The 25,341-nt window shown below is 36.8% G+C and overlaps 1 protein-coding gene and 1 non-coding gene across 2 annotated transcripts in view; both read right to left on the reverse strand.

The window, feature by feature from the left end:
• Window positions 1–5,698: 5,698 nt before the first annotated feature.
• The window catches only part of CENPC (centromere protein C), a 70,161-nt gene continuing 50,518 nt past the window's right edge, over window positions 5,699–25,341 (reverse strand). The window contains exons 14-19 of the mRNA XM_066387789.1: window positions 19,571–19,675; window positions 18,667–18,795; window positions 17,316–17,411; window positions 15,494–15,648; window positions 11,552–11,642; window positions 5,699–8,658 (exon numbers count right to left, since the gene is read on the reverse strand). Coding sequence (XP_066243886.1) covers window positions 8,588–8,658; window positions 11,552–11,642; window positions 15,494–15,648; window positions 17,316–17,411; window positions 18,667–18,795; window positions 19,571–19,675 — 647 coding nt within the window. The 3' untranslated portion in view covers window positions 5,699–8,587. The remainder of the gene's footprint in view (window positions 8,659–11,551; window positions 11,643–15,493; window positions 15,649–17,315; window positions 17,412–18,666; window positions 18,796–19,570; window positions 19,676–25,341) is intronic.
• Window positions 8,298–8,428, reverse strand: LOC136407403 (small nucleolar RNA SNORA33). The gene has a single exon (XR_010751943.1). It is a non-coding gene; the product is annotated as a small nucleolar RNA SNORA33 (small nucleolar RNA).

Here is a 25,341-nt window from a genome sequence, read left to right on the forward strand (position 1 = left end):
TACATCCTAATTATTTAGCTATCAGTTTATGCTTCTTAATCCCCTTTTGTACTCATTCCCCCAGGCTGTTTTGTTGGTTTTAGATTCCACATATATGTAAAATCATGTATTTGTTTTTCCCTGTCTTATTTTTCTTAGCATAATACCCTCTAGGTGCATTCATCTTGTGGTAATAAGACTTCATTCTTTTTTATGACTAATATTCCATTATATACACACTCACATCTTCATCCATTTGTCTACTGACAGACACTTAGGTTGTTTCCACACCTTGGCTATTGTAAATAATGCTGCAATGAACAAGGGATGCATATATATCTTTGCAAATTAGTGTTTTGAATTTTTTCAGATACAGACCCAGAAATGAAATTACTGTCATAGGTAGTTCTATTTTTAATTTTTTTGTTTTTGTTTTTACAGAGGCAGAGATAGACAGGGACAGACAGACAGGAACGGGGAGAGATGAGAAGCATCAATCATCAGTTTCTCGTTGCACGTTGCGACTTCTTAGTTGTTCATTGATTGCTTTCTCACATGTGCCTTAACCGCGGGCCTTCAGCAGACCGAGTAACCCCCTGCTGGAGCCAGCGACCTTGGGTCCAAGCTGGTGAGCTGTTTGCTCAAGCCAGATGAGCCTGCGCTCAAGCTGGCGACCTCGGGGTCTCGAACCTGGGTCCTTCCACATCCCAATCCGACGCTCTATCCACTGCGCCACCACCTGGTCAGGCTATTTTTAATTTTTTGAGGAACCTTCATACTGTGTTCCATAGTGGCCACGCCAATTTGCAATTCTACCAACAATGTACAAGGGTTCTTCTTTTCCTACATAATACAACACTTGTTCATGGATTTATTAATGGCAGTCATACTGACAGAAGTGAGGTGCTATCTCAATGTAGTTTTAACTTGCACTTCTCTGATTAGTGACATTGAGCATCTCTTGTCAATTGGCCACCTGTATGTCCTCTTTGGAGCAGTGTCTATTCAGGTCCTCTGCCCAACTTTTAATTGGATTGCTTCTTTTTGGTATTAAGTTGTATGAGTTCTTAATATTTTTTATATTAACCCCTTATCAGATGTATCATTAGCAAATATCTTTCAGTCAGTTGTCCTCATTTTGTCGATGGTTTCCTTTGCTGTGCAAAAACTTTTTGGCTTGATGTAGTCCCATCTGTTTTTTTGTTTCCCTTGCCCAAGGAGACATATTCAAAAAAAAAATTACTAAGAACAATGTCAGAGTTTATACTGCTTATGTTTTCTTCTAGAAATGTTATGGTTTCTGCTCTTACACATAAATCTTTGATCTAGTTTGAGTTTATTCTCATATATGGTATAAGAAAGTGGTCTAATTCATGTTTTTAAATGTATTTGTATCAATACTTGCAGTAAATGTGAAAGAATTTAGCACTCCAATCAAAAGGCAAATACTGTTAAACTGAATTTTATAATCTCAAAATTTAACTGTTTTTATTAATTTTAATGGGGTGACATTAATAAATCAGGGTTCATATGTTCAGAGAAAACACCTCCAGGTTATTTTGACATTTAATTATGTTGCATACCCATCACCCAAAGTCAAATAGTCTCCCATCACCTTCTATCTGGTTTTCTTTGAGCCCCTACCCTCCCCCCATCCTCTCCTCCCCCCCCCCTCATAACCACCACACTCTTGTCCATGTCTCTAAGTCTCATTTTTGTCCTACCTATGTATAGAATCATATAGTTCTTAGTTTTTTCTGGTTTATCGATACTTATTTCACTCAATATAATGTTATCAAGGTCCATCCATGTTGTTGTAAATGATAGGATGTCATCACTTCTTATGGCTGAGTAGTACTCCATAGTGTATATGTGCCACATCTTCTTTATCCAATCATCTATTGAAGGGCTTTTTGGTTGTATCCATGTCTTGGCCACTGTGAACAATGCTGCAATGAACATGGGGCTGTATGTGTACTTTACGTACCAGTGTTTTTGAGTTTTGGGGGTATATACCCAGTAGAGCAATTGCTGGGTCATATGGTAGTTCTATTTTTAGTTTTTTGAGGAACCACCATACTTTCTTCCATAATGGTTGTACTACTTAACATTCCCACCAACAGCGAATGAGGGTTCCTTTGTCTCCAGCCTCTCCAACATTTGTTATTACCTGTCTTGTTGATAATAGCTAATCTAACAGGTATGAGGTAGTATCTCATTGTCGTTTTGATTTGCATTTCTCCAATAGCAAATGAGGATGAGCATCTTTCATGTATCTGTTGGCCATTCGTATTTCTTCTTGGGAAAAGTGTCTGTTCATGTCCTCTTCCCATTTTTTTTATTGGATTGTTTGTTTGTTGTTGTTTTGTGTTTTCTATGAGACTCATTTTAAATTCAAAAACAACAGGTTGAATGTAAAAGACAGAAAAAGATATGTCAGAAAAGCAGTAAATATAAGACAGTTGAAGTGGCTATATTAGTATCACAAAATAGACATTAAGATGAAAAATGTTATTGAGAGGAATATTTCATAATGATAAAAGGGCTAATACAGTAATAAGATATACCAATGACAAATTAATATGAACATAATACAGTCTCAAAATATATGAAGCAAAATTGACAGATTTGAAAGGAAATACTTTACAGTTATGAGAGTTATCAACATTCCTGTATTGACAATAGAAAAAAAATAACAAAGAAAAATTGGTAAGGATATAAAAGATTTAAACAACATAACCAAGTTAACAGATGCAGATAACTCTAACCAAGAACAGATTATACATTTGTTTCTAATACAGACCAATATCTCTAATGAATACAAATGCTAAAATACTAAACAAAATACTGGCAAATCGAATACAACAACATATTAAAAAAAATATACATCATGATCAAGTGGAATTCATCCCAGAATCTCAAGGATGGTTCAACATACGTAAAATGGTTAGCGTAAAACACCACATCAACAAAACAAAGAACAAAAACCACATGTCTTATCAATAGATGCAGAAAAGGCTTCAATAAAATACAACACAACTTTATGTTTAAGACACTCAACAAAATGGGTATAGAAGGAAAATATCTCAACATGATAAAGGCCATATATGATAAACCATCAGCCAACATCATATTAAATGGCAAAAACTGAGGACTTTCCACCTTAAATCAGGAACAAGACAGGGTTGTCCACTCTCTCCACTTGATAACATTATACGGAGTGAAATTAGTAAATCAGAAAAAACCAAGAACTACATGATTCCATACATTAGTGCGACATAAAAATGAGACTAAGAGACATGGACAAGAGTGTGGTGGTTACCGGGGGTAGGGAGGAGGGGGTGTGTGGGAGGAGAGGAGGAGAGGGGGAGGGGGTGGGGAGGGGCACAAGGAAAACTAGATAAAAGGTGACGGAGGACAATCTGACTTTGGGTGATGGGTATGCAACATAAGTGAATGACAAGATAATCTGGACATGTTTTCTTTGAATATATGTACCCTGATTTATTGATGTCACCCCATTAACATTAATAAAAATTTATAAAAAAAAGAAAAAAAGAAAAACTAATGATTGATGCTTCTCATCTCTCTCCATCCCTGTCTATCCCTCTCTCTGACTCACTCTGTCTCTGTAAAAAAAAAAAAAAAAAAGATAAATAAAAACACATAACCATACTTAGTATACATACCTACTGTTTGTGACTGCTTTGAAGTTTCAACAACAGAACTGAGTAGTTATAATAGAAGCCATATAGCAGGCAAAGGCTAAAACTACAGAAAAACTTAGCAAATCCCTAAATCAATACAGAAAAATAAATAGGAAAATTCTTAAATATATGGAATTTATCAGCAACACTTCCAAATAACTCATTGGTCCAAAGGGACACCACACACAAAAAAATTATAAAATGTTTTGAACTAAAAAAACAAGGTCAACAAATTAAGTGTAGCTTTAAATGGCTGAATTAGAAAGGAAGAAAATTGCAAAATAATCTAACAATCCATCTTAAGAAGCTAGGTAAAGAAGAACAAATAATGCCCAATGTAAGTAGTAGGCAGTACAAAAATCAATGAAATAGGAACAGAAAGACAATAGAGAAAATTCAATGAAAACAAAAATTATTTTGAAAAAGCAACAAAACTGATAAGCTTAGTAAAACTAACCAAGAGCCCTGGCTAGCTGGCTCAGTGGTAAAGCACCAGCCCAGCATGTGGAAGTTCTGGGTTCAATTCCCAGCCAGGGCACACAGAAGAAGCGACCATCTGCTTCTCCACCCTTTCCCCTCTCCGTTCTCTCTCTCTCCTCCCCTCCCATGGCCAAGGCTCCATTGGTGCAAGGTTTGCCCAGGCGCTGAGGATGGCTCCATGGCCTCCGCATCAGGCGCTGGAATGGCTCTGGTTGCAATGGAGCGCACCAGATAGGAAGAGCATCGCCCCCTGGTGGGCTTTGCCGGATGGATCCCAGTCGAGTGCATGGGGGAATCTGTCTGTCTCCTGGCTTCTCACTTCAGAAAAATACAAAGAAAGAAAAAAAACCTAACCAAGAAAAAAAAAGACAATTTGTAGCGTAACTTGTGCTACAGATATTATACTAAACATGTTTATATTAATTTAAGCATATTATAAGACTATTTTGTCTTATAAAAGTTGTTGAAAGAGAAAATATTATAAAATATATGTGCACATCAAGTTTGAAGTTTAGATACAGGCAAATTCTTCAAAAACAAATTTACCAAAACTAGAGAGACAAGAAATCTGAATACTCTGATATTTATTAAATAAGTCAGAACCATAATTTAAAATCTTCCCATGAAGAGAACACAGGGCCTGGATAGTTTTACTAGTAGTTCTAACATCTGAGATGGAAATAGTAACAATCTTTTATAAACTCTACCAGAAATTACAAAAAAAAACTTTCTAAATCATTTTATAAGGTCTGTAAACCTTGAAACCAACACTTGACAATGTCATAACAACAACAGTAACAACAACAAAAATAAGACCCACAGATCACTATTTCCTCAAGGACCTAATCACACATAAAAAGCCCCTAACAAAATAGGAAGAAATGCAATACAACAATATATAAATAAAATAATACATATCCGAGTGGCCTCTATCTCAAAAATTCAAGGGGAGATCAAAATTCGAAAAAAAATGTAATTCACATTTTGTGAATTATATTTAAAAAGGTATATTACAAATGAGAAAGTCATCATCATTTCAATAGACACAGATTCTGGATACTTTTTTTTATTTCTTTTTCTTTTTAAAAATTATTTTATTTATTCATTTTTAGAGAGGAGAGAGAGAGAGAGAGAGAGAGAGAGAGAGAGGGAGAGAGAGGAGAGAGAGACAGAGAGAGAGAGAAGGGGGGAGGAGCTGGAAGTATCAACTCCCATATGTGCCTTGACCAGGCAAGCCCAGGGTTTCAAACCAGCGACCTCAGCATTTCCAGGTCGACACTTTATCCACTGTGCCACCACAGGTCAGGCAGATTCTGGATACTTTTTTAAAAAACTAGAAATGGAAATAACTTCCTCAATCTAATTAAAAATATCTATTAAAGTTTATAGGCAACCTTATACTATAGGGTGAAATACTGAATGCCATTAAGGTTGAGCACAAGACAGGATAGCTGTTTGCTTTCTAACCAACACTGTGCTGGAGATTCTAGCCAGTATAGTATATTAAGAAAAAGAAATACAAGGCACAGAAGTTGGGGGAAAAAAGTCAGGAAATCTTTATTTACAGATGTGATGGTATATATAATATTAATAAAAAATCCTAAGCAATCTTTTAAAAAAAGAATAGCTGGACTTAGCAAAGTTACAGAATATAGGTGATTTCATCATTGTGAGAACATCACAGAGTGTATTTATACAAATACAGATGGTATAGCCTACCACACTCTTAGGCTATACTGCTCCCAGGCTACAAGCCTGTATAGCACATTACTGTACAAAACAACATGAGATTAGATCAAGCACAAGAGGAAATCATGTAGTCAAGTGATGTGCTAAACAGGAGATGAAACTTCTACCTGTGTAACATGTCAAACTGTTTTATAACAAACATTTTTATAAGTATAAAAAATACAACCTAAAATAACAATAAAAAGTATAGTAAACACATAAACCAGTAACATACTCATTATCATTATCAAGTGCTATGACCTGTACATAACTGCATGTGCTATACTTTTATATGACTAGCAGCTCATTTTGTTTACACCAAAATCATCACTAATATGTGAATAATGCATTGAGTTACATTAAGAATGCTACATACATCATTACTAGCTGACGGGAAATTTTCAGTTTTATTAAAATCTTATGGGACAGATGTGATGGTATATATAATATTCATAAAAAATCCTAAGCAATCTTTTAAAAAAAGAATAACTGGACTTAGCAAAGTTACAGAATATAGGTGATTTCATCAGTATATACTACAGTATATACTATAGTATATACACAGTTCATCGTTGACCAAAACATTATGTGGTACTTGACTGTACACAAAAGTCAACTGTACTTCTAAATGTTAGCAACAAAAACTTGAAAAAAAATGAAATTAGAGAAACGATAACATCAAAAACATTGTAATGCCTAGTAATAAGTTTTTTCTAAAAACGGTAAGCTATATCTCTACTTTGAAACTATAAAATAACATCAAAGAAATTAAGATCTAAGTAACTGGAAAGATATATCATTTACTGAAGAGCAAATAATATTGGTTCAGATGATAGTCCTTCCCAAATTGATCTAAAGAGTCAGTGCAATTCCAATCAACATCCCAGCAAGCTTTACAGAAAATATTGAAAAGCTAATTTTAAAATTTATAACCAAATGAAAAGGACCTACAATTGCCAAAATGACCTAGAAACTTAAACAAAATTAGAAGACTCAGCACTTGGAAAACTTTTCAACAAAGAAAACTGGATATCTATACAGGAAAAGAAAAACTGACTTTCACCTGTACCTGATACTATATAAAAGAAATTAATTTGAGATGGATTATAAAACATAAAAGCTAAACATTACATAAAACTTATATCTTCCCAAAAATGTAATTTCAACCTACTGGAATGGATAAAATGAAAGACTGATAACACCAACTGTTGGCAAAAGAAAAAAACCCTGCAATTAGCATAAATTGCATAATTTGCTAGTGGAAATGTAAGAATGATACAATGACTTTGGAAAAGTGGCAGTTTCTTGTAACATCAATCAGACACACATACTTTAATCTAGCAATTAATAGGTATCAATCCAAAAGAAACAAAAACTATGTCCAATTTACTTGAGAAGAATATCTATAGCAGCTTTATTCACAATACTTCAAAACGGGAATCAACCCAAATGTCCATCAAGAGAAAAAGTGATATATTCAGATGGAATACCATTCAGCAATAAAACACAAGTGACTGATATACACACCACAGTGGATGAATATTACATAGTTGCTGATTACAAGTTTCTTTTATGAGTCCATTCATATAAAGATCTAGAACAAGCAAAACCTACCTACAATGAAATATAGAAGAGTGCCCCAAGAGGTTGGCAACGACTGGATAAGAAGGGAAGGAACTTCCTGAAGTGACAAAAATTTTGTGGATTGCTTAGGTGTAAGATGTGCTCGTCAAAAACTCTGAACTGTAATTAAGATCTATGCATTTGACTATAAGTAAATTATATCAATAAAATAAGTGAATACTTCAATTCAGGAATATATAGGTGCTAGCATTTGTTTCTGATATTTAATAATTTTCTTCCCTAAAACCTCTTGTTTTCTTATATATAGTATCTGTGGTACATGGTAAGAAGGCCCGAGTCATTCTGTAATGATCTTTCACACTGACTCTCCTATTAACAGAAAGATAGGTTTTAAGCAGAAGCATTCTTGTGAAACCTACAGATACGAGAGTATGGCCCTCTCAACACATGAATTTCAACTTCTAGTCTCTGAAACTGTGAGATAATATTTTGTTTTAAGCCATCCAGTATGTACTATTTTGTTACGACAGCCTTAGGAAAGTAATACAGATGTACCATTTTACAACAGATTTACTGGATATTTTGGATTAGTGACTTAAAACTAATATTTGGAAAAAAATTTTAAATGAATGGACACATTAATCATATCTCTTCTGATAAAGAAAAATATCTTATACTTCACTGTGGGAACAGTGATTTTAGCATTCTTTTTATGTTATTAAAATACTAAGAATATGGGTGTCACTTTAGAAAATACATGTAGGAGTTCAAATTATTCATCAGATACTAATACACAGAGAACTAAATAATTTTTTTTTTCCTTATAGCCATTTTCAGGGACCTTAATGACTTTAAATGTCTTTAAGGCTTGTAACATGGCTTTACTATTGCCAGCTTTCTCCAAATTTCTGCAGAAACACATTCAGGTAAGCAGATTCATTGGCTAGATTCTAAATAAATTTTTTACTTTACAATATCACAAATAATTACAAATTAAATGTCCCAACTGCACAAACTATTACACGTGTATATGAATGTATGCATATATGTGTGCACATACACACACACACACACACACACACACACACATTTAAACTTGGCTTCATCTTTCATCTTTTTATCTGAGTGAAAAGAAGAACACTTTCCTCATTCAGGAGATTTTTGATGTTGTAATAATTACCTAGAAGTAGTAAGAAAATAAAATTAATAGTTATTTCCACAAAATCATTTCCTTTGGATTAAATGTTTAGACATCACTAAAGCAGTTAAAGTATACAGAACCAAAAATCAATTAGTTTAACCCAAAGTACCTCTTATTTCCATGAATCTAAGAGTTAACCACCACCTGTGACCCACATTAAACTTAAAAGAATGTAAACTTCACATCATTTTGATAATGAACATACAAAGATGAATCAGACAAGGGTGCAGGAAAAGAAACTCTCTCTGAACCCAATAGTTCTTAGGGTCTTTAGAACTGCTGTGGATTCCCCTAAATCAGATTATATGTATATATAGCTACCGTATTTCCCCATGTATAAGATGCACTTTAATTTTGGGGCCTGAAATTTGAAATTAAAAAAAAGTATTACATAAAGTTATTGAACTCAAGTTTTATTTATCATGTAATTCATACAACTCCTCATCACTGTCAAAACTCCCATCCATTAGCTTGTCTTCATCTGTGTCTGATGACGAATAACTGTCTTCATAATTGCCTCATCCTCAGTTCCATCTATGGCATTTGAAATGCCACAAACACTGTATAAGACACACTCAGTTTTTAGACCCCAAATTTTTCGAAAAAGGGTATGTTTTATACATGGGAAATACGGTAAGTATAAAAGGTAAAATGTTAAGTAAAATTAAATCTCAAGGTTAAAAAAAGGCAAATGGTATTTTTACATAAATTAGATAATAACAGCAAAAGTGAAATACAGACTAACAGCACACAAAGGCAGGTTTAGAGCATTGAGTACCACAATGTACCTTTCTATATATTAGAAATTGATATATATTAAGATTGAATAACAATATGTAAAGAGTTTATAATAGTGCTGACACATACGAAAGACTATACAAACATAGCTTCTATTATTATCTCCTCTCATTATAATGTAAGCTTCATGAGGGCAGGGATTTTTGCCTGTTTTGTTGTTATGTATCCCACATTTTTTGGAACAATGTTTGATAAACTCTCAATCACATATGTTGAATGAACAAATTAAAATTCCTATTTCCAAAGACTTGTGTTCTTCAATAAGTGATGAAGCATACTATCCAGAATGTTTAAAATAAACTACTGGCCTGACCAGGCAGTGGTGCAGTGGATGGAGCATCGGACTGGGATGTGGAGGACCCAGGTTCGAGACCCTGAGGTCGCCAGCTTGAGTGCGGGCTTGTCTGGTTTGAGCAAAGCTCACCAGCCTGGACCCGGGGTTGCTGGCTCGAGCAAGCGGTTATTTGGTGCTGTGGCCCCACAGTCAAGGCACATATGAGAGAGCAATCAATGAACAATTAAGGTGTCGCAAGGAAAGACTGATGATTGATGCTTCTCGTCTCTCTCCGTTCCTGTCTGTCTGTCCCTGTCTGTCCCTCTCTCTGTCTCTGAAAAAATAAAATTGAAAAATAAATAAATAAATAAATAAACTACTGGCCCTGGCCGGTTGGCTCAGTGGTAGAGCGTCGGCCTGGCGTGCAGGAGTCCCGGGTCGATTCCCAGCCAGGGCACATAGGAAAAGCACCCATCTGCTTCTCCTTCCTCCCCCTCTCCTTCCTCTCTGTCTCTTTCTTCCCCTCCTGCAGCCAAGGCTCCATTGGAGCAAAGTTGGCCCAGGTGTTGCCTGACCAGGTGGTGGCACAGTAGATAGTGTCGGACTGGGATGCAGAGGACCCGGGTTCAAGACCTCGAGGTCGCCAGCTTGAGTGCGGCTCATCTGCTTTGAGGAAAAGCCCACCAGCTTGAACCCAAGGTCGCTGGCTCCAGCAAGGGGTTACTCGGTCTGCTGAAGGCCCATGGTCAAGGCACATCTGAGAAAGCAATCAATGAACAACTAAGGTGTTGCAACGCGCAATGAAAAACTAATGATTGATGCTTCTCATCTCTCTCCGTTCCTGTCTGTCTGTCCCTGTCTATCCCTCTCTCTGACTCACTCTCGGTCTCTGTAAAAAATAAATTAATTAATTAAAAAAAAAAAAGTTTGCCCGGGCGCTGAGGATGGCTCTGTGGCCTCTGCCTCAGGCGCTTGAATGACTCTGGTTGCGACAGAGCAGTGCCCCAGATGGGCAGAGCATCGCCCCCTGGTGGGCATGCCGGGTGGATCCTGGTCGGGTGCATGCGGGAGTCTGTCTGACTGCCTCCCCATTTCCAACTTCAGAAAAAATACAAATTAATTAATTAATTAATTAATTAATTAAATTACTAAAAATTGCTTAACTATGCCTGACCAGGTGGTGGCACTGTGAATAGAGTGTCGGACTGGGATGCGGAGGACCCAGATTCGAGACCCCGAGGTCGCCAGCTTGAGCGTGGGTTCATCTGGTTTGAGCAAAGCTCACGAGCTTGAGCCCAAGGTCGCTGGCTCGAGCAGGGGGTCACTCATTCTGCTGAAGCCCCCAGTAAAGGCATATTTGAGAAAGCAATCAATGAACAACTAAGGTGCCGTAATAAAGAATTGATGCTTCTCATCTCTCTCCCTTCCTGTCTGTCTGTCCTTCTCTCCGACTCTGTCACAAAAAAATAAATAAATAAAAATAAAAATTGCTTGATTTATATGTCTTAGAGATAACACAAGGGGAATAATTTTCCCTCTACCCTGGATACAGCGACAAATTTTCTAACTATTTTTATATTCAGCAATAAAGTAAATAAATCTTGCTCAATTTTCATGTATCAAAATACTCACATACTTACCTAATGACAAAATTAAAAAAAAATATGTACCAAACTTCTTTGGCAGCAGTCACATTATATATACTTTATTTGACCACTGTGGCTTCTATTTTTATGGTGCTCTTGAGCAATTATATAAATATTTAACCATGTGAAAGAGAATATCTTTAATTATTCTTACCTGAAGGAACATAGAATGAATCCCCAGTTGTTATTACATAAGGTGTTTCATGTAAGGTGCATAAAAGGTCACCAAAGTTAACATAAAATACCTGTAAAATTAAAATTAAAGTCTCATTTCAAATTGAACCATCACAACTATACCTTAAAAAAACTTACAAGAAGTATGAAAAAATAACAGCCTTCAAAAGATGTACATTAACAAATGAAAGGCCTTCAAATGTTAAGACTCAAATCTTGAGACTTAGCCACCAAGAATATTTTGCAAAATAAAATTATTCCTTCTCCTCTTCCTTTTTCTTCTTTCTCTTTTTTTTAACTATTTTGTAAACTGAACCTAAAATACCAGAAAAACAATAGTATCAAGTAGCTAGCACCTATATAGCACATACTCTGCACCAGCCACTGTTCTGAGCACTTTATTTTTATTCATTTAATGTATCCTACCAGTAAGACCAGTACTATTATAATAGTTTTTTTATTATTATTGATTGATTGATTTTTTAGAGAGGAAGGGAGAGAGATAAAGACAGACAGAAACACTGACCTGTTGCTCCACTTATTTGTGCCATCATTGGTTGATTCTTATATATGCTCTGACTGGGGATAGAACTCGCAAACTCAGTATATTGGGACGATGCTCTAACCAACTGAGTGACCTGGCCAGGGCCTTAGTAGCTTTTCACAGATAAAGAAAATGAGGCTTGGCCCTGGCCGGTTGGCTCAGCAGTAGAGTGTCGGCCTGGCGTGCGGGGGAATCGGGTTCGATTCCGGGCCAGGGCACACAGGAGAAGCGCCCACTTGCTTCTCCACCCTCCCCTCCTTCCTCTCTGTCTCTCTCTTCCCCTCCCGCAGCCAAGGCTCCATTGGAGCAAAGATGGCCCGGGCGCTGGGGATGGCTCCTTGGCCTCTGCCCCAGGCGCTAAAGTGGCTCTGGTCAAGGCAGAGCATCGCCCCCGGTGGGCGTGCCGGGTGGATCCCGGTCGGGCGCATGCAGGAGTCTGTCTGACTGTCTCTCCCCGTTTCCAGCTTCAGAAAAATACAAAAAAAAAAAAAAAAAAGAAAATGAGGCTCAGAAGGCACGCAACCTTCCAAGTTCACAATGTAGATGGCAAGCTGAGATCTGAACTCAGGCACTTTGATCCCAAAATTCATGTTCTTAACCACTACATGTACTAATTCCCTAAGTGGGAAAAAAGCTCTTGAAGTGGTTCTAAAAGTACTTTTATAATTTAATAAAACAAGTATTTTTACTACATCTAAAAATATTTTACCTCAATTTAAAAGACAAAAGGTGACAACCACAAACGAGAGTGTCAAGTATATATTTCTAGGTGTTTTTTCCTTATTTATTCAGTTTGGCTCTCTAAGCACACCATTTCCCCATTTTTGCAAATAATTTACTAAGAAGGCTTTTGCAATACATAATGGAATGATGAACTCCTATGTGTACCTAACACCAATAACCAGCCCTATTCAGTCTCTCTACTTCCCAGATTCCCTATTACAGGGGTCCCCAAACTTTTTACACAGGGGGCCAGTTCACTGTCCCTCAGACCGTTGGAGGGCCAGACTATAAAAAAAACTATGAACAAATCCCTATGCACACTGCACATATCTTATTTTAAAGTAAAAAAACAAAATGAGAACAAATACAATATTTAAAATAAAGAACAAGTAAATTTAAATCAACAAACTGACCAGTATTTCAATGGGAACTATGCTCCTCTCACCAACCACCAATGAAAGAGGTGCCCCTTCCGGAAGTGCGGTGGGAGCCGGATAAATGGCCTCACGGGCCGCATGTGGCCCGCGGGCCGTAGTTTGGGGACCCCTGCCCTATTATTTTGAAATGTCCAGCATCACAAATCATTAGTAAATATTTCAGTATGCCCTTAAAGATCAGGTGCTTTTATAAAATATGACCACAACTCTACCATCATACCTAAAAATAAATGAATATTTAATGCCAAATTACCAGTCGTAATCAAATTTCCAGTTATCTGTTAAATGTCATATTTTTAGAGTTTGTTTGGACTAGGATCCAAGTAAGAGTCTTAAATCAATCTATAGTGGTTCTCAATTTGGGATTGATTTTGACCTTCATAGGACAATTGACAATGTCTAGGGACATTTTTGATTCTCATCACTAGAAGGATACTCCTGGAATCTAGTGGGTAGACGCCAGAGATGCTTCTCAATATTCTACAATGTACAGAATAGTCCCCACAACGAGAATTATCCCGTCCAAAATGTCAATTGTGCCATGGCTGAGAAAGTGTTCTATAGGTTTCTCCTGGTTCTTTATTATTCTTTACAGCTTATTTATTAAAGAAATCAAGCAGCAAAATGTGTTGTAAAAACACTTTGCACAGCTGGATTTTACTGATTACAACCTCAGAGTGTCATTTGAAAGGTCCATTATTCTTTATTTCCTATGAATTGGTAGACCTAGAGACTTGATCACATTCAGATATGTACTTTTTTTGGTATTCTGTTTTGCTTTCTTTGTTTCTGTTTTTTTAAGGAGGTGAGGCAAGCAAGACTACTTCATAGATACTGCATTCTTCTATTAGAGGCACATAATATCTGATTGTATTCTTTTAAATGTTAGCAGATATTGATGCTCAATGCCTAGATCCAATAGTTTTTCAGAGACTGCAAAAATGGTAATCTTTACTCTAACATTCTTTCTTCATTTAGTACTTGAAATATTTATAACAAGGACAAACTTCCCCTCATCTAATATTGGTTAAATAATAGCACAGTTTATATAACAAATAAATATTTAATTATTTGCCTTTATTTACCATACTTGACAAAATGAGTTGGATTCCTAGATTTCTCCAGCAGTGAAATAAACAAAATCTCACTTTTCACCTCTACCCACTTGATTCCAGTAGTAATCCTCTAGTTTTTCTTTTTGTAGCAGACTTACAAATGCATGGATTTAGACAATTCATATGTATCAATACACTGAATTTATTCTTATTGATATTCAAGTTTTCATATATTTGTTCAGTGGGAACATCTTCAAGTGGAACCTGAGATCTTATGACTCAATCCTAAAGGTCTTCGATAGTTCACTACCAGGTATGATAAAAATATTTCAAGCTTAGTCCCAGGCCTGGAATCAAACATTTGTTAAAGAAACTCTGGTTCTTCTTAGTGAACTGCTGTCCCTTTTTTGTTTTCTTTTTTTAGTTCTAGGAACATTTATTGTTTAATTTTCAAATATTTCTATCCTTTGTTCATTTATTTTTTTCCTCTTTTCTCCTGCTTTTTTATTTTCTTCACATCACATAACTTTTGTATTCTTCTACTTTTTAATCTCTTCTTGTCTTTTGAGAAAGCTCCCATAGCTAATTTGTTACTTCATCTGTGAACTAACAAACTTTGATTTTAACAAATATACCACTGCTTCCCTCTCTCACCTTTCCCTTTCATACAGATTCTCCAGCACTGAATTGAAAGAATGAGTTAATGACCTATGCCACTGGTACTAATACACACCATAATACTATATTATTTAATACTTATTGAAGGAAACTAGCTCCCAGTTCTGTCTGCTAACTACTTATATAATTTGGAAGAAGTCTTTTAAACTCTTTATTGCTATACTGCATGATCAAAGTGAGATTTAGAGTAACCCCCTCCCAGTTCTAAAATTCTAATGATATCTGTGCCAACAAACATTCTAAGAATCTTTTAAGTAAAGCCCATTCCTTAAACTTCTGAATCTCAAGGCTACACTGCTACACATTGAAGAGGACTTTTAAATAACCATTGGCTGACTAACTCCAAACAGATATAACAAATAAAAAAGAATTACCTGTGCACTATATCATTTCTGAGGAAATAGCATTTTTAATGCCTCATCATGCCCAATAAAACAGATGATGTACCAACAGCAAAACATAAATATATAGAGAAATATACTCACCAATGTATCCATACCAACATGCTGCTTTCCCTTTTCTTGATGTGGCCCTAATATCAATTTTCCAGTAGAAAAAAGGGGTGTATCCAATGTTTTATATACTTTCAACTCACCATTCTCAAATGAAAACTGATACCTATCTCGTGGCCTTAAAAGATCTAAGAGGGAAAAAATAACATTGCTCAATGATATAACATTTGCACACATAATTACAATAGTCACTTCTATATATAAATTTGCCTTAGAAAAACAAGAGTGATTAAGATCACTGACTCTGGAGCTAGAATGCCAAATAATTCTGTTTTACAAGCTACAGAACCTTACTCTGGTTACTTTCCCTTTCTCTGTGCCTACATTTTCTTTTCTATAAAATAATAATAGTTCATCTCTGTTAGAGTAGTAAATATCAAATGAGTTAATCTGTATAAAGTATTTAAAATATTGACACAAAGTAAACATTAGGTAAGTCTTAGTTATTATTAATAATAAAGGCAGCATTATCGTTATTGCTAGTATAGCTAAAATGAAAAACAAAAGTAGCTAAGAGACAAATAAGACCTTCCACATATTTAAAAAGCTTAACATAGTCCACAACACAAATGTATCATCATCATGCCAATAGATTCCTTTGTGTTTCCTTGACAGATTAAAGAAGATTTGTATTTATTAAGGTAAAGGCTCCAAGTAACCAGAGTTCTAACTGTTGCTCACAAATCACTATCTCCTTTTTGAATTTCTTTTTTTACTTATAAACTTCCAAGTTCTCTAATTAATACATTCTTCTATCATCAGCTTCTGAATGTTTCTTTAGGTATTTGGCAATGCTAGTAATCCTACATTACAGGACATAGAAAATAGTCTCAAGAAACAGACAAAAAGTGATGAATTCCTACCAACACAATTTTCTAACATGGTATAGAAGAGCAATGTTCTTAATTGAAACACTACACTAAACAAAATTCTCTGTACTTCTACCTCTGCTACCAAAGAAAAAATCTGAATATAGAAATAATTTTGTTACTTAAGTGGCCAAATGGAACCTATTTCATAGCCAATATTTTAAGTATGAATACCATTATAACCTCCCTGGTTTGACCTATTTGTCCTATGACTTCGAATAAATAGTCCCTGGTACTCACTGAGACAGTCACAGGGTTGTATTTACTATATATTATATAAATACTGCCTGGCTGGGAAATACCTGAGTATTCCCTATTTATTCCCACCACACTATGCACTACCCTTGGAACCTCCTATGGTCATCCAAGACACTAACTGCTTAATACCTATTCAATACAGCAGGAGGCTTCTACAACCTGGTGCCAACCATAAGGCTAAGGACTGCATTTGTTTGACTGATTGATGCAAGTGCTAGTCATCTTCCAAAGGCTTCATGTCCCAGGTACCATTATTAGAATCTCACTGCCAAAAAGGCTAAGTTCTGCCCACAATCCCTTCCTGGTCTCATTTTAAAAGTGTATCCTGGTGTCTGCCAGCTAACTTGCTATGGTTCTCTATAAACAGCCTTTGTCCCCATGTGTTCTGGTCAAAGAAGGTCTGGACCTAATTGGGGAACTTCCTGATGGCAGTACTTGTATCTCAGGGGCCAGATGCATGGTGCCCCATGTCCCCTGAAAGTTGTTTGCCATCAATACTCCCCCAGAGTACTCTCCATATGGGCTGCTTATTAAAATTACACCCTCTACTGGACTTTGGCTCTTACAGAGCTGCAAGAGAGAGAATATAGACAAGCCAGTCATCAAGCCACCAGTCTGTACTTATTAGCAATTAAATTAAGCATTTTCAATATAATTTCTGATCTTACCCATGAGAATCATCTTTCCTGTGTCCGGGTCCTTTATGCTCGTTGGCTTCAAAGGATCTCCTAGAGATATATTCAGATTTACCACTATATTTTTCTCTGCAAAAGAAACACAATTGAAATACAAACTAATTTAAAAAAATTACTTATATGTAGAATCTAAAAGAACAGATAAACAAACAAAACAGAAAGAGACTCATAGATACAGAGAATAAACTGATTGTTGCCAGACTGGGGGTCTGGGTAAAAAAGGTGAAGGGATTAAGAAGTACAAATTGGTAGTTATAAAGTAGTCATGGGATGTCAAGTATGGCATAGGGAATATAGTCAGTAGCACTGTAATAACTATTAATGGTGCCAGGTGAGTACTAGACTTATCAGGGGATCCCTTTTTTTTTTTTTTTTTGAGAGGAAGGAAGAGAGACAGGGAGAGATAAGTAGCATCAATTCATAGCTGCATCACTTTAGTTGTTCACTGACTGCTGCTCACTTGTGCCTTTGACCAGGGATGTGGGGGTGGGTCCAGTCAAGCCAATGACCCCTGGCTCAAGCCATTAACCTTGAAATGTCAAGGATCCCGAGCTCAAACCAGCAACCCTGTGCTTACGCTGGCAAGCCCATGCTCAAGCTGGCAACCTCAGGGTTTGGAACCTGGGACCTCAGCATCCCAGGTTGATATTCTATCCACTGCACCACCACCAAACAAGCCAGTGGGATCATATCTTAAGTTATATAAATGTTGGCCCTGGCTAGTTGGCTCAGTGGATAGAGCATCAGCCCAGCGTATGGACATTCCAGTTTGATTCCTGGTCAAGGCACACAAGAGAAGAGACCATCTGCTTCTCTCCCCTTCCCCCTCCCTTTTCTCCCCCTTCCACAGCCAGTGGCTCCATTAGTTCAAGCATGGCCCCGGGTGCTGAAGATAGCTTGGTTGGTTCAAGCATGTCAGCCTTGGGCACTAAAAATAGCTCAGTTGATTCGAGCATCCACCCAAGGCAGGGGTTGCCAGGTGGATTCTGGTCAGGGCACATTCAGGAGGGCACATTCAAGGGGATAGCCCCCGTCCTCTCACTTAAAGAAAAGTTATTTAAATGTCTAACCACTCTGTTGTAAACCTGAAACGAATAGAATACTGTCAACTGCAATTGAAAAATAAAGAATTTAAAAATTAAAAAATAAAATCAATTTACTTTCAAAATTTATAAAAAATAATGGATATTAAAAAGTGAATTTACCCTAAAGTATCACACCTGAAGTTTTCATAGGTAAATTTCAAAATCCACAAAGAGCTACTTTTCAAAGCACTGTTATATATAAAATAATCTAAAAGTTACTTTCAGAAATAAGTTCATACTTCTTTCATCATTATCAAGACAGATCCTTTTCCTGTTAACTATTGTTTTGACTTTTTTCGTTTCTCCTTTTGCCTTCCTTTTAGAGGGTACTGTTTCTGGGGACAGTATTCCACCAATCACAAATCCTCCTGAAATTTAATACAAAAAAGATTATTATACCTGGGAAAGTAAAAGCTTTGAAACAAAGTCTTTAAATTATAACAATTTCTTCATAAAGTACAAAAATATACATTATTGTAATAATACATTTCACAGTTAGTAAGTACTTCAGTCACACAAATACCAACTCATTTCACTAATGTCTTTACAATCCTAAATCAAGAAGCACTGCTTAAATGATTAAATGACCCCTGTTGTTTGACAGCAAGAGTCATCAGTGAAATTTATAATAAACAAAAGGCTAGCAATGAAATATTTATAGTAATCCACGTATGAGTTTAGTCCTTTGATTTATATCTGTTCATCAAAGAGAAGAATTAACTTCAAGATCACACGTCCTTTTTTATCTCCCTACAATTGCTTTAGAAATATATGACAAAGTGGGATGAGACTTATAAATAAGTGGGAATACTTAGTCTTTGCCAGTTATAATTTTTTCATGTTTTGATTAAATACTTAATTTTATGCAATTAGAAAACTTCCTACATAGTAAAGAAACAATAACACTATAAAGTCACACACACACATCTCAAATTACTAGAAATAAAAAAAAGAAAGAAATCAGCATCTCAACAGTATTTAGAGAAACCTGGATTTCGATCTATTCTTGTCAGATTTTGGGCAGAGGATGACTAAATGAGATAATGTATGTAAATATGTAGGACAGTGCTTAGCACAAATATATATAAAAATACTGTAGTAATCTTCATGATTTTTTGTCAGATATTGAAGTGTATGTTTTACCTGACTGAGTTTCTTGATAATCTACTCGCTCCCCCCGCCAGTATTCCAAAGGTTTCAATCGTATTCTCTTGGTCCTGCGCACATTTGGTGTGTTGGTGGGCAATACTATAAAAAGATATTAGACAAAAATGTAGACATATAAATGTTTAGTTGACTGATACCTTGCAGTGGAAAGGTTAATGTTACCTTCTAAAACACTAATAATGCTTCCAGATAAAATACTAAAAAAGCAAAATTTTAAGATATTACAGAAATGGCAATGAAAAACTAGGCTACTAGCCTGACCAGGCGGTGGCACAGTGCATACAGCATCAGCCTGCCATGCTAAGGAACCAGATTGGAAACTTCGAAGTTGCCGGCTTGAGCACGGGTTCACCAGCTTGAGAGCAGGCTCGCTGGCTTAAGCACAGGATCATAGACATGACCCCATGGTCACTGGTTTAGCTGAAGCCCCTCCCCATCAAGGCATATATGAGAAATCAATCAATGAAAAACTGAGGTGCCACAACTATGAGTTGATGCTTCTCATCTCTCTCCCTTCCTGTCTGTCCCTCTCTCTTACTATAGAAAGGGAGGGAGGGAAGGAGAGAGGGAGGGGAAAAACTAGCCTACCAGATTTAAAAATTTGATAATACCCAGATTAATGATGTTAAAGGTACACATGAACTCATATATTGTATTATAGGTAGAAATGTAGAGTGATTGAAGACAACTGACAATACCTATAATTATAATACTCTTTGACTCAAATTTCATTTCTAGAAAATGAGTTTGTAATAATAGTCACAAAAATGGACAAAGCTAGAGGTAAAAGAAAATTTATTGTAGTACTGTTGATAATTGAAATAGAAAACAAAAATTAAATTGAAAGCCATCTAAATGCTCCGTAATAGGAAATTTGTACATCAGGGTAGTCATGTGTGCATATATTTGTGTGTAGCACACATATGTATTCACTTTATTTAAATAATACAAAGTTCTATATACTAAGTTAAGTTTGTTAGCTATATAATCAAATACCTGTGTTCGTATTTATTTTTTTGTTTGCTAAAGCTGTCCAATTCTAAAAAATGGTTTACCAGTATCTTAGTTCAACTGTACTATTTAAATGAAAATCTCCTTGCTTTTTCCTAGTTTTTTCTTTATATGTAAGTTGATGCTTAAGAGTTTATGATTTTCTATCTTTCATAAGTTGTTTGTGTTATTGCATGTCTTCTTTACCCTGTTCAGTACTTTTATTTTAACCTTAAACTTCACTTAGCCTAATATAAAAATTGCACTACTGCTTGACCAAGTGGTGGCTGGCTTAGTAGATAGAGCATCAGCCTGGGATGCTGAAGACCCAGGTTCAAAACCCCAAGGATGCTGGCTTGAGCAAGGGTCACTGGTTCGGCAGGAACCCCCTGGTCAAGGCATATATGAGAAAGCAATCAATGAACAACTAAAGGTGCCGCAATATAGAACTGATGCTTCTCATCTGTCTCCCTTCCTGCCTCTCTGTCTCTGTACCTTTCACTGTCTCTGTCTCTCTCTTGCTAAAAAATAAAATAATATAAATAAAAATTGCACTACTATTTTATTTTTGTTTACATTAGCCTACCTTATTCTTTTTTTTTTTTTTTTTTCCCTGAAGCTGGAAACGGGGAGAGACAGTCAGACAGACTCCTGCATGCGCCCAATCGGGATCCACCCGGCGCACCCACCAGGGGGCGACGCTCTGCCCACCAGGGGGCGATGCTCTGCCCATCCGGGGCGTTGCTCTGTTGCGACCAGAGCCACTCTAGCGCCTGGGGCAGAGGCCAAGGAGCCATCCCCAGCGCCTGGGCCATCTTTGCTCCAATGGAGCCTCAGCTGCGGGAGGGGAAGAGAGAGACAAGAGAGGAAGGAGAGGGGGAGGGGTGGAGAAGCAGATGGGCGCTTCTCCTGTGTGCCCTGGCCGGGAATCAAACCCGGGACTTCTACACGCCAGACCGACGCTCTACTACTGAGCCAACCGGCCAGGGCCTACCTAATTCTTTGACAACCTTTATTTTAGTATTTGTTTTAAGTGTTTCTTATAAACATATAGGTCAAATTGTATTATTTAACCAAATTCTGATAGTCTCTAGATTATTAGAGAAATTCAATCCACTCATACTTACTTAGTATAACAAGCTTCCTTTTATTCCTTCCATCTTACTTTGTATTTACAAGTTATAGTAGTAATTCTTCTCATTTTTACTGATTTGATTAAATGAACATTTATTTTCTCCCCTCTCCCCTTGGTCACTTAAAAGTGTGTTGTGCTTTTTCCTTCTAATATTGGTTACCTTCTCATTCCTGACACTCAAAAATCACTCTTATTTTTTTCATTATTAAATATTCCTTACTAAGATACGCTATCCTCTTTTTCCTCATTTGGTAAAATAAAACTTTTAGACTATAATAGTGCCCCCTTTTCTACCAGGGATATGATCCAAGTCCCCAAGTATATGCCTGAACCCACAAATGGCACCAAACACTATATATTTTGGGTTTTTTTCTATACATACATACCTTTCACTTAAAGAAAACCCTTTATGACTTCTCTTTGTCATATCCTAATTGCCAGCATCACTATTCTTGAACTTTATTATAAAATACGGGTTACTTGAACACAAGCACTGCGAAGCCACTACAGTAGATCTGATACCCAGGCAGCTAGTAAGTGACTCATTGGCAGGTAAGGTATACAGCATGGATACGCTGAACAAAGGGATGATTCACATCCCAGGTGGGAAGAAGCAGGACGATGTGAGATTTCATCACACTATCCCAGGGGTCAGGAACCTTTTTGGCTGAGAGAGCCATGAACACCACATATTTTAAAATATAATTCCCTCTATCCTTGCATTATCCAATAAAAATTTGGTGTTGTCCTGAAGGACAGCTGTGATTGGCTCCAGCCACCCACAACCATGAACATGAGTGGTAGGAAATGAATGGATTGTAAAACATGAGAATGTTTTATGTTTTTAACTTTATTATTATTTTTTTTTATTAAAGATTTGTCTGCGAGCCAGATGCAGCCGTCAAAAGAGCCACATCTGGCTCGTGAGCCATAGGTTCCCAACCCCTGCACTATCCAGAAGGGTAGGCAATTTAAAATTAATGAGTTGTTTCTGAAATTTTTCTGTGGTTGACCTAGAACAGGGATCCCCAAACTTTTTACACAGGGGGCCAGTTCACTGTCCCTCAGACCATTGGAGGGCCAGACTATAAAAAAAACTATGAACAAATCCCTATGCACACTGCACAGATCTTATTTTAAAGTAAAAAAAACAAAACGAGAACAAATACAATATTTAAAATAAAGAACAAGTAAATTTAAATCAACCAACTGACCAGTATTTCAATGGGAACTATGCTCCTCTCACTGACCACCAATGAAAGAGGTGCCCCTTCCGGAAGTGCGGCGGGGGCCGGATAAATGGCCTCAGGGGGCCGCATGTGGCCCGCGGGCCGTAGTTTGGGGACCCCTGACCTAGAATAACTGAAACTGTATTTTTATTACCCCTTTCCTGTCCCTATATTCCTTCCTACCACACCAACTTTTAAGATAGTATGGATTTCAAAGTATTATTACAAAAAATTCCTACTTAGCATTTATTAGTCCTAAATCACATTAGCATTAAGTAGTAGACAAACCCTAAGGCAATCAGCATTGAGTCAGGCCCTTGCATAATCCCCTTCCCTAGGATGCATGTGGAACCTGTGACTGTCTTCTCATTAACAGCATATGGCAAAGGTGATGGGAAGTCACTCCTATGATTACATTATGATTGCATATGACAATGTATGATATTATACATATAAGATACTATCTAGCATAAGCAGAGAAAAATTCTTCCTTGGTGACTTTGAAAAAGCAAGCTGAAAAACAATAAAACTGTTAAGATGTTAAAAAAAAAAGAAAAAGCAAGCTGCCACACTGTGAGGAGGCCTATGAAAAGAGTCATCTGGTAAGGAACTGCATGTGGCCCCTAGAAACTGAAAATAGTGACCCATGACTGACAGCCAACAAGGAAACAGGTACCTCAGTCCTATAATTTTAAGGTATGAAATTGTGCTAACAAACACATGCACCTGGAAAAGGACTCCAAGTCTCAGATAAGGCTACAGCCCAGGCTGCCACTTCTGCTTGCAGCCTGTGAAACCCTCATACAGAAGACTCAGCTCATTTGTGCCTAGACTCCTAGTCCATGGGAATCATGGGATGATAAACATGTGTTGCCTAAGCCACTAAATTTGTGATAATTTAGTAGATAGCAATAGAAAAGACATTATTTAAATTTAACCACATGTATTTCAAGAATCATTCCTCACTAGTTTCTGCTCTTTGGACTCAATTCTGTTTTATATGATACTTGGGTAAAATATCTAACATGGTATTTTATATAAAAGATACTGAACTCCATCCTGCATTATCTGGAAAATAAATTCAACTATCAGAAAGAAAAATATCTTAGGTAGGCAGAAGATTAAATGGATTGCAATACATTTCTGAAAGTAGACTACAGATGTTACTTTATTCCTCTAGTATTACATAAATGGGCAATGCTAGTCATTTACGTTTTTTTCTCTGTCTTTTTTGGTTTTGTGAGAGACAAAGACAAGAGAGACAGACAGAGACAGACAGGAATGGAGAAATATAAGCAACATCAACTTGTAGTTGTAGCACTTTAATTGTTCACTGATTGCTTCTCATGTCTTGATGGGGGGGGCTTCAACTGAACCAATGACACCTTGCTCAAGCCAGCGACTTTGGGCTTCAAGCCAGTGACCTTTGGGCTCAAGCCAGCGACCATGAGTCATGTCTAGGATCTCACATTCAAGCCAGCAACCTGTGTGCTCAAGCTGGTGAGCTGCACTCAAGCCAGCAAATTGGGGTTTCAAATCTGGGTCCTCAGCATCCCAGGTTGATGCTCAATCACTGTGCCACCACCTGGTCAGACTTTTTATTTCTGTATGGGAACTTCCCTCTGTCCTTACATTTTAGGAATTTTATTCACTTATATGTAGAGGTATATCTTTTTCAATCATTCTATCTCCTACTTAGTAAACTCATTCAAACTGCAAATTCAAGCTTACATTTAATCCAGAGTAATTTTCTTTTTTCTAGAAATCTTATTATTTGTATCTTTTGTTTGTTGTGTCCATGTTATTTCCATTGGCTATCTTTTTTCCTTATGGTTTCCATCCTTTGTATTTCTGCTCTGAGGAATTTCTTCCATGTCAACACCAGCTACTAACTGACCTCTCAACAGTGACTATCTTTACTTTCAGTGCATATGCAGACTTTTTAAACTGAAAGATCATATTTTAGTACCAGAAATTCTTCAGTGCTATAAATGAACCTCTGAAAGTGCTCATATTTCTTTAGTCAACTGCTGTCCATCTACTATAAAAGTTCTAGCTGTACAGAAGTTGCCGACTGCTCTTAGGCATAATGCTTGTTTTCTTCTCTCGTTGCTGGAACCCATGTCCAGGGACATTTTTTTCTTCTGTTTGCCTATTCCTGACTCTAGTCATCATTCTACTCTGACAAGCATTAGCACTGCAAGGTATAGCAGTCTCGGCTTACAATACTGAGATGTGTAAGTTTGTACTTGAAGTAACTAGAGAAAACTTCACTCTCGCTGGTTCTCTTCAGGCACAAGTGCAGGAGCATTCACAGCCACAAGTATAGGGAGAAACACAAACAGCCACTCCAATTACACTAAGGTGGGAGGGTCCCATGAATCTTGACTGGC

This window comes from Saccopteryx leptura, chromosome 5 (genome assembly GCF_036850995.1).
Source record: "Saccopteryx leptura isolate mSacLep1 chromosome 5, mSacLep1_pri_phased_curated, whole genome shotgun sequence".
NCBI classification, from domain to species: domain Eukaryota; kingdom Metazoa; phylum Chordata; class Mammalia; order Chiroptera; family Emballonuridae; genus Saccopteryx; species Saccopteryx leptura.